At 41.0% G+C, this 10,820-nt stretch overlaps 1 protein-coding gene across 3 annotated transcripts; it reads right to left on the bottom strand.

Annotated features, from left to right (window-relative positions):
* Positions 1-4,418: 4,418 nt before the first annotated feature.
* On the bottom strand, positions 4,419-6,730 carry LOC131222502 (uncharacterized). Of its 3 annotated transcripts, none has more exons than XM_058217587.1 (3): positions 6,556-6,730; positions 6,247-6,351; positions 4,419-6,147 (listed from the first exon to the last, which is right to left on the bottom strand). In XM_058217587.1, exon 3 carries the CDS (start codon positions 6,091-6,093, stop codon positions 4,693-4,695), a length of 1,401 nt encoding a protein of 466 aa, XP_058073570.1. In that variant the 5' UTR covers positions 6,094-6,147; positions 6,247-6,351; positions 6,556-6,730; the 3' UTR covers positions 4,419-4,692. The 3 variants fall into 3 exon arrangements, with proteins under 3 accessions (XP_058073570.1, XP_058073571.1, XP_058073572.1); XM_058217588.1 differs by having other exon boundaries at positions 6,278-6,351; XM_058217589.1 differs by lacking the exon at positions 6,556-6,730 and having other exon boundaries at positions 6,278-6,526.
* Positions 6,731-10,820: the final 4,090 nt, after the last annotated feature.

The raw sequence follows: 10,820 nt of genomic DNA, 5'->3' as shown, positions 1-10,820 counted from the left end.
AATAATAATAATAATAACAATAATAATAATAATAATAATAACGTACGGTACGTACACTATTATTTACATGATAAGGGATAAACGCATTTGTCATGGACGCGGATTAGGTGGCCAACATCACACCTAGGTGTCGGTGTGTTGAACGCTGTGGGGCCCAACATGGTGTATTTGTTTTATATCCACGCCGTCCATCCGTTTTTCTCCCTTCAAATGAGGGGATGAACCCCAAAATGAAAAAGATCCGAAATTAAAGTGGACCACAACACAGGAAACAGTGGGGATAATAACACTCACCGTTGAAACCTTTCTAGAGCCCACCGTAATGTTTTTTTGTCATCCACCCTGTTGATTACGTCGCTCAAACCTGGATGAAGGGAAAACACAAATATCATATCAGCCTGATCCAAAACTTTTGCACGACCCAATGAATTTCAAACGGTGGACATTCAATCACTACGGTTTCCTATGGTTTGGTCCACTTGAGCTTCGCATCTGTTTTATTTTTTAATTCATACCCTAATATGAGGGGGAAAACGGATGGACGGCGTAGATAGGCCCCACAGAGCCCAAGACATGGACACCGCACTGCTGGAAGTGGTGGCTGGGCGTCTATTTTTCATACGCTTCATGGCATGGACATAGGAACGGTGTTTAGAATAATGCTTAGGGCCTGTTTGGCCGGGTAGATCCCATGGTATTAGGAGGGATGGGATTAATTTTAAGGTACTGATGGTGGTGTCAGTGGATTGTCTTAAGATCCATCGGATTGCTTATATCCTGGGACCTGGGACCTGTTCACTCAGTCTGTTTGGCACGCCGTGCATATCCCGGGATTTTACCTTCCAATCCATCCAACCAAGGGATAGGATCAATTTTAAGGTAATGATGGTGATGTCAATGGATTGTCTTAAGATCCATGGGATTGCCCATATCCCGGCCAAGTTCACCGGATCTGTTTGGCTCGTCATGCCTATCCCAAGATATTGCTGATCCCATCCTTGCTAATACCGTGGGATCTGCCTGTTTGGCTATCCCAAGATATTGCTGATCCCATCCTTGCTCATACCGTGGGATCTGCCTGGCCAAACAGGCCCTAAAGTCATTTTAGCCCCATACACTCTATTTCTTCCTGCACGTGACCTTTTTTTTTTTTTTTTTTGTTAGCTCATTAGTACACCTACTGTCAAATCACACTTCACTGTTAGCCACCCCCACTAAGGAATCGATGCCAAGATATCTTTCACTCAGTCTACCACTATGGATCTGGGTGTCCCCACATGATTTTATATGTACATGCATTTTGGCAACCTATCGATCTTGAACGTAGAGCATTGATTTCGTTCCTCTAAAACGCATATTTCCTTGTGCATTTGTTTCTTCTTCTTCTTCTTCTTCTTTTTTGAAGTTTGGCCATAGTCAGCATTTTAACGGTAACATTGGTAACCATTGCACATCATGAGATCTTGACGGCTACAATGGCCGTTCATGGGAAAAAGAAAAAAGGCAAAAAAAAAAACTTACCAAGGGATGCGGATTTCCTGCCAAAGCCTTTTTTCCGGGAAGTTCATGCACAAGGATTTTATATGGGGTGATGTTTGTAAGAAATCCACCCCGTCCATCTGTTTTGAGAGATCATTTTAGGACGTTAGATAAAAAAGATGAGGTGTATCCAACATTCAACCGGACCACACGAGCGAAAACAATAAGCATTTAGTGAGCACCTTGAAGCATTCTTATGGACATAAAAGTTTTGTATTAGGTTATATTTTTTGTGTTTTCACTTCATCCCATAGCATATAAACATCAAGGTGGAGATAGGAAGGTTTCAACTGTAAGAATTTCTTTTCTCAATTTTCCCTCTGGGGTGAACTACTTAGTTTTGTATCTACCTCATTTTTAGTTGCACATTCTGAACTGAGCTCACAAAATGGATGGACGGAATGAATTTCTCAAGTACATTTCAGTGGGCCCTACCTAGCATCCTTGCACACGAACTTCCTCCTAACGCTTTAGCAGGAAATCCATGTCCCTTTGGTAGCTAATGGTCATTTAACATATTGTATTTGGTATTGTTATAAATTGTAATTCAAATCACAATTATTATGAAATCCATGTGATTTAAAATCCTTGACTATGTTTGGGTGGCAAATGGAGTGAAATTGTAATTCTTAATATTTTTTTTTTGGGTCCTTGCTCTTGCTCCGGTGGTAGACTCTTAGGAGTATCAACACCTGGTCAAGGGTTCGAGTACCCATAGGAGGTGAAATCCCACTTAGGCGTGAGCGTGTATGTAGTGGTGTGTGTGCGTGTGTTTAAAATTAAATAAAAATAAAAAATAAAAAATAAAAAAACAGGCCATAAATGGGTTCTAAGAATTCTCAAATGAGTCACTGTAATGTTTATGTGAAATCTATCTTGACCACGAGGCATGTCACCTTATGTTAGGCCAAAAGCTAAAATTCGACTACATTCGTGATTTTGGTGGACCACACAATGAAATAGTGTATAAGGCCGGGCTCACCCTTGAAACCGTTCCTGTCATATAGCCAAAATGAATTACTTTTGGGATTAAATTTTTGTCCCCAAACACAAATTTTAGCTTGGCATCTAATGATTAGAGTGGATTTCATATAATTATCAAGGTTGATTGTGTAAGCTGATTGACGTCAACCACACACAAAGCTAAAAAATTCTCACAAATGACCTACCAAGTTGTTTATGCAAAATCCACCCTAACTACAAAGTGCGTCACACCAAGTTAGGCCTAGGACAATTTAACCTCATTCAGGGGGACCACACGATTGAAAACATTATATAGGGAAACACTCACCCTTCAAACTATTTTACCTTCGTGTGTCCCACCTAGATAACAAGTGGGCCTAATATTTGGCCCCAATGCTTTACCTTGGTGTGGATTTCATATAACCATTACAGGGGGCCCAAAAAAATCAAGAGCAGGCATCCCTCAATGGGATGACTTTCAAGCTATGGGCCTAACATGGCCTAACATGGGGTGATGAACCTGGTGGTCGGGGTGAATTTCACATAAATATTGTGGTGGACCCACAAATGCCCACCTGTGCCATTGTTTCCAACGGTCCAATTTCTAACCATTGGTGGAATCCATGGTCATCTTTGTTGAATTTACGCCTTAATGCAGTGATTTTTAAATGGTTAAATTGGTGGTAAATGGCACTGCCGTTCATGTTGCCAAACGCAACTTCTTATTCTTCTTTTATTTTTAGTTTTATTTTTTACTATCCCCACCTATTACCATCGAATCCACACTGCCAGCTGCCAAACGACCCCTTAAGAAATACCATGGTTGTAACGGCCGCCATGGCCATATTGTAGTGGTAACTATGATGGTCATAACAGCTCCCGTTGCCATTATTGAATACCTTGTGCAGAACTGACCTGAGTTGTTAACATTCAGTTCAATCGATATAACCAAGTAGTAATAACATTCCTTAGTATTTGCATTTCTTTCAAGTCAGTTTGGAGCCTAGTCAATGTAGTTCTGAATATCAAGTACAATTTTATTTTATTTTATTTTTCCTCTCTCATTTTTCTACTTGTATTCTTTGCAATCAAGGAAGAAGCTTAGAAACTCATTTTAGACAAGAAAGCTTATTTCGGGGACCAAAACACAAGTTTCGAGTAAAAACCATAAGAGAAGCTTAGAAACTCACTTTAGAGTTAAAATAAAAAATAAAAAATAAAAAAATAAAAAAATAATAAAAAAAACATAAGAGAAGCTTAGAAACTCACTTTAGACACGACAGGCTTATTTTAAGGATCGAAATGCAAGTTTTGAGTAAGATCAAAGGAATCAGAGTGGAGTGAACCAATTTTGGGAAAAATACAAAGGGGTGAACTATCACTAATGTTTTTGGTTTTCTTTTTGTTGTGTTACAGTGTAATGAGCCCTAATCAACAAATCATGCTTGATTTGTATTCAATTAGGGCCTATTTGATTGAATTTTAGCAGGTCAAGCCCATAAACAGCATTCTTATATATGTAAAAAAAAAAAAAAAAATTTATAAAAAAGAAAAAAAAGAAAAAAAAAAGAGTCTTATACACCATTGAATAAATGTTAGAAACACAAAAGTAATAGATTTTGGTGTTTTACAATTTTTATTTTATTTTTTTCCAATAAGATTTCAAAATCTTTTGGGCTAAAAGAAAAAGAAAGACTGACACAGGCCCACATTGTCTTTTATGGTCCAGCGCATATTGTCCCTCATTTTCAGTACTAAATAAGGCAACCTCAATTTGGTTATTTCGATTTTGTTGAACTAAGAACTAATTCCGGTGATTCAGTGAAGTGGTGCATCCAAACACACAGCCTGGAAGCCTTCGCTAATCGCAGATCCATGTTTCCTAACTTTCCACACTAACATATAGCCACAACAAATTCCATAAAACATCAAGCACTTTATTACAGTAACTCAAAGCCTTTCACATTATAACGAAAATAGAAAGATAAAATATTAGAAAATTACCGACGCTACCTCCTCAACTGTACACTGCAGAAATCCCAGCATCGAAAGATGGCACGAAACATGTCTCTGGTAAACTGTTGAAAGCTCTAAAGAGTCTCAGAAGGTTAGTTCATTTCAAGGCTCTAAAGGTTAGAAGAGCACCATGTATCATCCTTGCAGTAAGACTGTATTCTAGCATCAAAGGAGCTACTGAACCCTGCCCCGATCAATTTGATCTCTTCCTGGCAGTCTGTCCATCCTGATAGTAAGGGGATTCGTCGATGCTTCAGACCTCTTGAAATCAATCTCCAGCTCCCTCTGCTTCACTTGCAATGCCATCCGCTCGTTCTCCAATCTCATCCTTTCGTTCTCCAGCCGCAGCCTCTCCAGCTCCCTATCTTTCTTGCTGCAGAATCTCAGCCACCTAAACCGACTCTTCTCTAGTTCGAATGCCTGAGCCTGGAAGCTAACACTCTGTTCTTGGAGCTGCAGGGTTCGGTTTCTAATCCACTCCGGCTGCTCCCACGGTGAATTTGCGGTGTCTTGAAGCATGCCTACCATCTCAGCTCCAAAATTATCCAGAGTGCCAGAATGCAACCAAATATCTTCTTCATTCATCTTCTTCCTCTTCCTGAAATCGGTGATTCTCTCAATGTCTTCGTCCCCATTTGCATCACCCTCATTCTCCGCATCATCGTCACTGTCCTCGTTATCCTCATCATCCTCCCCCTCGAATCCATTGCTGTCCTTTGAGCACCTCGCACCAGGAGGACAGTAAACTCGCAAATCAATCTCGTTATAACCAGGTATCTTCTGCCCGTTGTGGTAAGCGCACATTTCCTTGTAAAACAGGTGCTTCGAGCTCAGGATCTTCCTGACATCGTCCTTCATCTTGGGCGAGAGGTGTGTCATTGAGTCTAGGAGAATCGGGTTCTCCACAACCTGGCAAGTGGTCCCACGGCCGAGAATATCATTCAGCCGTTTGTACCTCTTATTCAGATCATTGAACTTATCCTCGCACTGCTGCGGCGAAACATAGCAGCCCCTTTCCATCATGATCTTCGATACCATCTTCCACTTCCCCTTCTTCTGCGACGCACCGGATTTCCTCTTCAGCCCCTCAGTGGCGTTATCAGGTGGACCATCCTCCCCGACACATGAAACCACCGCCACCAATAGCCGGACCATGTCATCCGTCCATTTCATCCGTTGCCATGGAGACACCAATTTCCCCTTCGCCCCATTGAAATGGGCATCATTCCCGTCCTCTGTGAAGCTCGGCTCGTCATCATCGCTTGTATTATTATTACTGTTGCTATTGTTGTCAGCCGCAGCATTCATCGTGGCAGTGATAGTAGCAGAACTAATGCCCTTCCCTTTACTGTAATTCACGGGAATGCCCTTCCGAGCAGCCATCGACTGATCGCTACTGAACCCGGCCATCATGCCCATCGCCTGCATCTGATGGTGATTATGATGGGGCAGCGTCAGTGGCGGCCCATGGGCAAAATGGTGGTGTAGTGGGTGCCGATGGATCGACGGTTCAAGACCTAGCAACCTAGCCGGCGGGCCCGACAAAAGCCCACCTCCCATAACCGAATTTTCCATTTTTTTCCAACCACCAGACGGCGAGATCGCATCAATCAATTCATTTCGTTAACCCTAAAAAACGCCAAAAAAAAAAAATAATAAAATAAAAAAATCCTAAATTTTTCAATAACCCTAACATAGCCAGTCAGTTTAACTAACCGAAAACCCTACCATGATTTAACATCAGAGAGCGAAATCCGACCGTCGGTTGCCGATTTCTCCAGAATCGACAGGGTTTCCAAAATCCTAGAAAAACCACACCATGCATGTAATCGCCTGAAAAGAAGAGAAAAAAGAAAAGATCTTTCCACTCACTTAGATATTCCAGAGGGGGGAAAACAAAGGAAATCGAAATCGAAATCGATGAAAATGCAAATATCTGAAATTGAAGAAGCGTTTGGCGTGGATGAAACTGCAAAGTGATGGAATTGGGAACGGGTAAAAAGTGAAAAAAAGAAATTAAAAGGGAGAGAAGCTGACCTGGAAGGAGAGTAGACGGAGGAAATGGCGAAAGGAGAGGGAGTTATGTGGTAATAAATAGAAAGGTAGGGATAGAAAGGGATAAGAAAAAGGATTCGTTTGGGAGTTATACAAAGGCATGGCTTACACTCGCCATTCGACCTCTGTCTCTGTCGCCTCTCTCTCTCTCTCTCTCTCTTTCCTTCGCCTGATTTAGAAAAAAAACGGCATTTTCAGGTCGAGTTTTCTTTTCAAACAGAAAAATTCCCAAAATACCCTGTCCCTGAACTGCGTCGACTGACTCGCGTGCCGGCCTGAGTTGCGCTATTTGATCGCAGCGTGTGACAAATATCAATCAGATCCACACCGTTCATCAGGTGTCCCAATATATTTTCACTTTTCGATATTAAAAATATTTTTAATATGATACTTAGGTGGTTCGTACCATCGGGAGATTTGTAAAAATCATACCTAAAATATATAAATTCATGTGATATGCTCACCTGAGTATTTACGTGGCAATATTTTCGATTAACCCATCCAACCCTGGTCTAGCCGGTAGATGAGTGAATTGCACGGAATCGAAACACCACATTGGACCTCCCACACAATTGAATGAGTTTAATGGTGTAGGGTTTAAGTATCACAACTGTTTTTTACCTGGGTATTTAATCCACGTAGAGCCCGTTTGGGTAGTCGGATTTCAAGGAATTGGATGGTATTGGAAGGGATTGGAAGTTAAATCCTGAGATTGGCCCGCGTGCCAAATGGTTTGATTCGAATCCCATAGGTCATGGGTCTTAAGACAATCCACTGACGATACCATCATTACCTTTAAATCCCATTCAATCCACCCTGGGACGTTCAATCCCTTCCAATCCACCCGGTCAAACGGGCCCTTAGATTTTAGGAGTCATCCAAAAATAAAGTAGTCACTTGATGGATGACATGGATCCCATTTACATGACATCGTTCTTCCATGTTAGCGAAAATCACGCCCCATCATACCTACGAACGTTACGCGAGCGTTTTCTTCGCCGGAGCTGAGAGAGGAAGAATGCAATCGCTTCACACATGAAGACCATGGGAGGCGCATGTTCAAATATCGAAGCCAATCATCACAAGATCCAATACAATGTATGATACGAAAATTTTCAAGCACATGCGATGATCATGGATTTTTATTTATACTGCACAAATAAACGATTAATAAAAATGGATGATATGATTGGATTGTCTATTACTGTGTGGTCCACTTTATGATAATTTTTGACTGATTTTAGACGCATGGAATTTAAGTGATAAAAATATCCTAAATATCCTACCGGATCTTTCATGTGTATGGCTCATCTACGAGTGAGGCTAATTCACTTGCACTCCAGTGAATAAGATTAGCATTTTTATAAAACAAAACGCATTTACAAGCGGGATTTGATAGGTCACACCTGACCGCATGGTAACCTAGATACACATCGTGTATCTTTATATACATGTAGAATTTTCTTTAAATCTGAACCATCTAAGTGGAAAAAAATACTGTGAACTTTGTTTTCTTGGTACAGAGGATACTCTGATTGATTATAAGAAAATGTATATTAAAATTCAATGGTGCACTGTAAAATGAAATGAATGAACAGTCAATATCAACGGTAAATATTAAAGATCAGACACTATTATTATCTAACCAATTTTATATTTGCATGATCAACATATATTGGATTTTATTTGGACGGTTTGGATTTGAGGTAAATGCCACATGTAATTTTGAAAGGGTTGTATGTATCTTGGATACCGTGCACTCGAGTGGCCCACATGAATTTATGGGTTTTAAGTGCTCAGATATTTGCTGCAACCGATAAATGCGTGCTAGCTGAGCACATGACCGCACGAGTACAGATCCCTGGTGCTTGTTAGGTGAGGTTCACCGTGCAGAATGCCCGGGCCCAACGAATATCCATCTGCCGATGAGGAGATCCACACACGTGTGTGTCCGAAATAGACAGTAGTCCTATTTTCCTTAACTACCCAATTTCCCATACACGTGTCCCCATCCTATCAGCTGAACGGCCAGATTTTTGGGAAAGAGCTTGTTCACAATGGACCCACGAGATGAATGGTCCGGATCTTGCAAAAGTGTGACATGTTAGCCCCCTCCACTCTCGTCCCGTTGCCAAAGCATTTCTGACAGGAAGAGCTTTGCTAGGCTCACACGTGTTGCTCCACCCGGCGAGACTTCCGAAGAAGACGGACGGGATTCCCTGCGAAATGCTTTAGCAGGAAGTCTTGCGGTGGGAACTTAGGTGGGGCCCGAGGTGATTTTTGGAGAAATCCACTCCATTCATATGTTTTGTGAGCTCATTTTAGGACTTGTAGACAAAAATAACCGGATCCACTACTCAGGTGGGCCAAAAACGTGAGTATTAAACGTCAACGGTTGAAATATTCGTATTGCCATAAAAGCTTTGAATCAGGATAATACTTTTCATTTCATCCCAATAGAAATGACGTTATTAACGGTATGGATGGCATATAAACATCACTGTCGACGAAAGGAACGTTTCAACGGTAAGAATTTCCCTACACATATTTTCCTTTAGTGCGGCCCACTTGAGTGTTGGATCCTTCTAAATTTTGGTCTTAAACCCTAAAATGAGCTCACAAAACGTATGAACGGGGTGGATTTCTCACAAACATAGCAGTAGGCCCCACCTAAGTTTCCAGCGCAGGAACTTCCTGCGAAAGGCCTTCACAGAATCACAGGAAATTCTGTGCGAAGAATACGCAGATTGCGGAAAGGAAGTGGACTAGGTGCGGCGCGACCTCACCCAAGGGGATGCGGTCCCACGAGTACAAAGACGAAGCAGCAGATACAAATCTCAGGGGATCATACGATAAAAACAGCGGCCCACCGTTAAAAACTTCCTATGGCCCAACACAATACTTCTATTTTCTACTCAACCCGTTGATAAGGTCACATAAACCTACTTAATTTTTGGCCTATAATAAAATTTTAATGATCAATCACCATAATTTTGAATCTACTTCATTTTTGGGCTCATGGCCAAAATAATCTTTAAAAAACGGATAGTCCGCGCAGATGTAGAATACATACATCAATAAAACAAATATCAACTTGATCCAAAACTTTTGTGGCCCCAACAAGTTTTTACCGGTGGATGTTAAATCACGATTGTTTCCTGTGGTGTGGTCTACCTGAAATTTTATTCAAACTCATTTTTGGTCTCCTACCCTAAAATTATCTGGAAAAATGGATGGACTGTGTGAATAAAACACATAAATCATGTTGGCCCACCGAGCACCCTCTAGTAGTGGATCCTTGACTGTGAGGACCACGGTGATGTTTTTACATACCATTTTATGGCTGATCCCAAAAATAAAGTAGAACCAAATCTCAGCTGGAGATCACACCAGAAAACAGAGGCGATTGACCGTAAAAAACTTCTCGTGGGCTATCCCTTAATTAGTAAGGCTTTCTTAGTATTCTCTATAAAGATCAGCTTGATCCAAAACTTATGTTGCCTATAAAATGTTTTTACTGATCATTCTTTACTATTTTTAGTGGTCTACCTGAGATTTGTATACTCTTAAGGTTTGAGATCTCATCCTAAAATGAGATGCAAAACAGATGGGCAGTGTTGATATATTAAAATACATCAAAATGAACCCCACACGGGCAGGGTAATTTTGTGAGCCCGGTTTCTGAGTTTGGGGCGTGACAAGGAAGCTGAGTGGGCCGGGTCATTGTGATGTTTGTGAGTAATTCACTTCATTCATCCATTTTAAAATTCAGTTTAGAATATGCAACAAAAAATGAGCCGGATCTGTGGCAACATGAGAGGAAATAGTAGGGATTAAATGATCACAATTGAAACATTCATATCGCCACAAAAGTTTTGTAGCAGGATAAGTTTTTTATCTTTACAATTTATCCTAGTGAGAATGACCTTATAAACGGTTTGGATGGCACATAAACATCAAGGTGGAGCTTAGGAAGGTTTCAACCATGGGCATTTCCTTTTTCCAAATTTTACTCTTGTGAGCCACTTAAGTCTTGGATCTGAATCATTTTTTGCCACGTCTTGAAATGAGCTTGGAAATTGGATGGACGACCTCACGGGGGGCCCAACGTAACTTTTCAGTGCGATAAGGCTTTTGCACAAAATATGCATTGGAATTGAAATTACACGTGGTGTAGGTATAAGCAAAAGCTTGGTGAGGCTATATGATGAAGGATATGTCCTACATGAGGGTGATTAGGACAAAAT

This window comes from Magnolia sinica, chromosome 13, assembly GCF_029962835.1.
Source record: "Magnolia sinica isolate HGM2019 chromosome 13, MsV1, whole genome shotgun sequence".
Taxonomy (NCBI): Eukaryota; Viridiplantae; Streptophyta; class Magnoliopsida; order Magnoliales; family Magnoliaceae; genus Magnolia; species Magnolia sinica.
This window is presented reverse-complemented; position numbering and strand designations above follow the sequence as displayed.

Bases quoted from the DNA above. Each gene is read 5' to 3' on its own strand.
- LOC131222502 (XM_058217587.1), bottom strand. From the start codon at position 6,093: ATGGAAAATTCGGTTATGGGAGGTGGGCTTTTGTCGGGCCCGCCGGCT.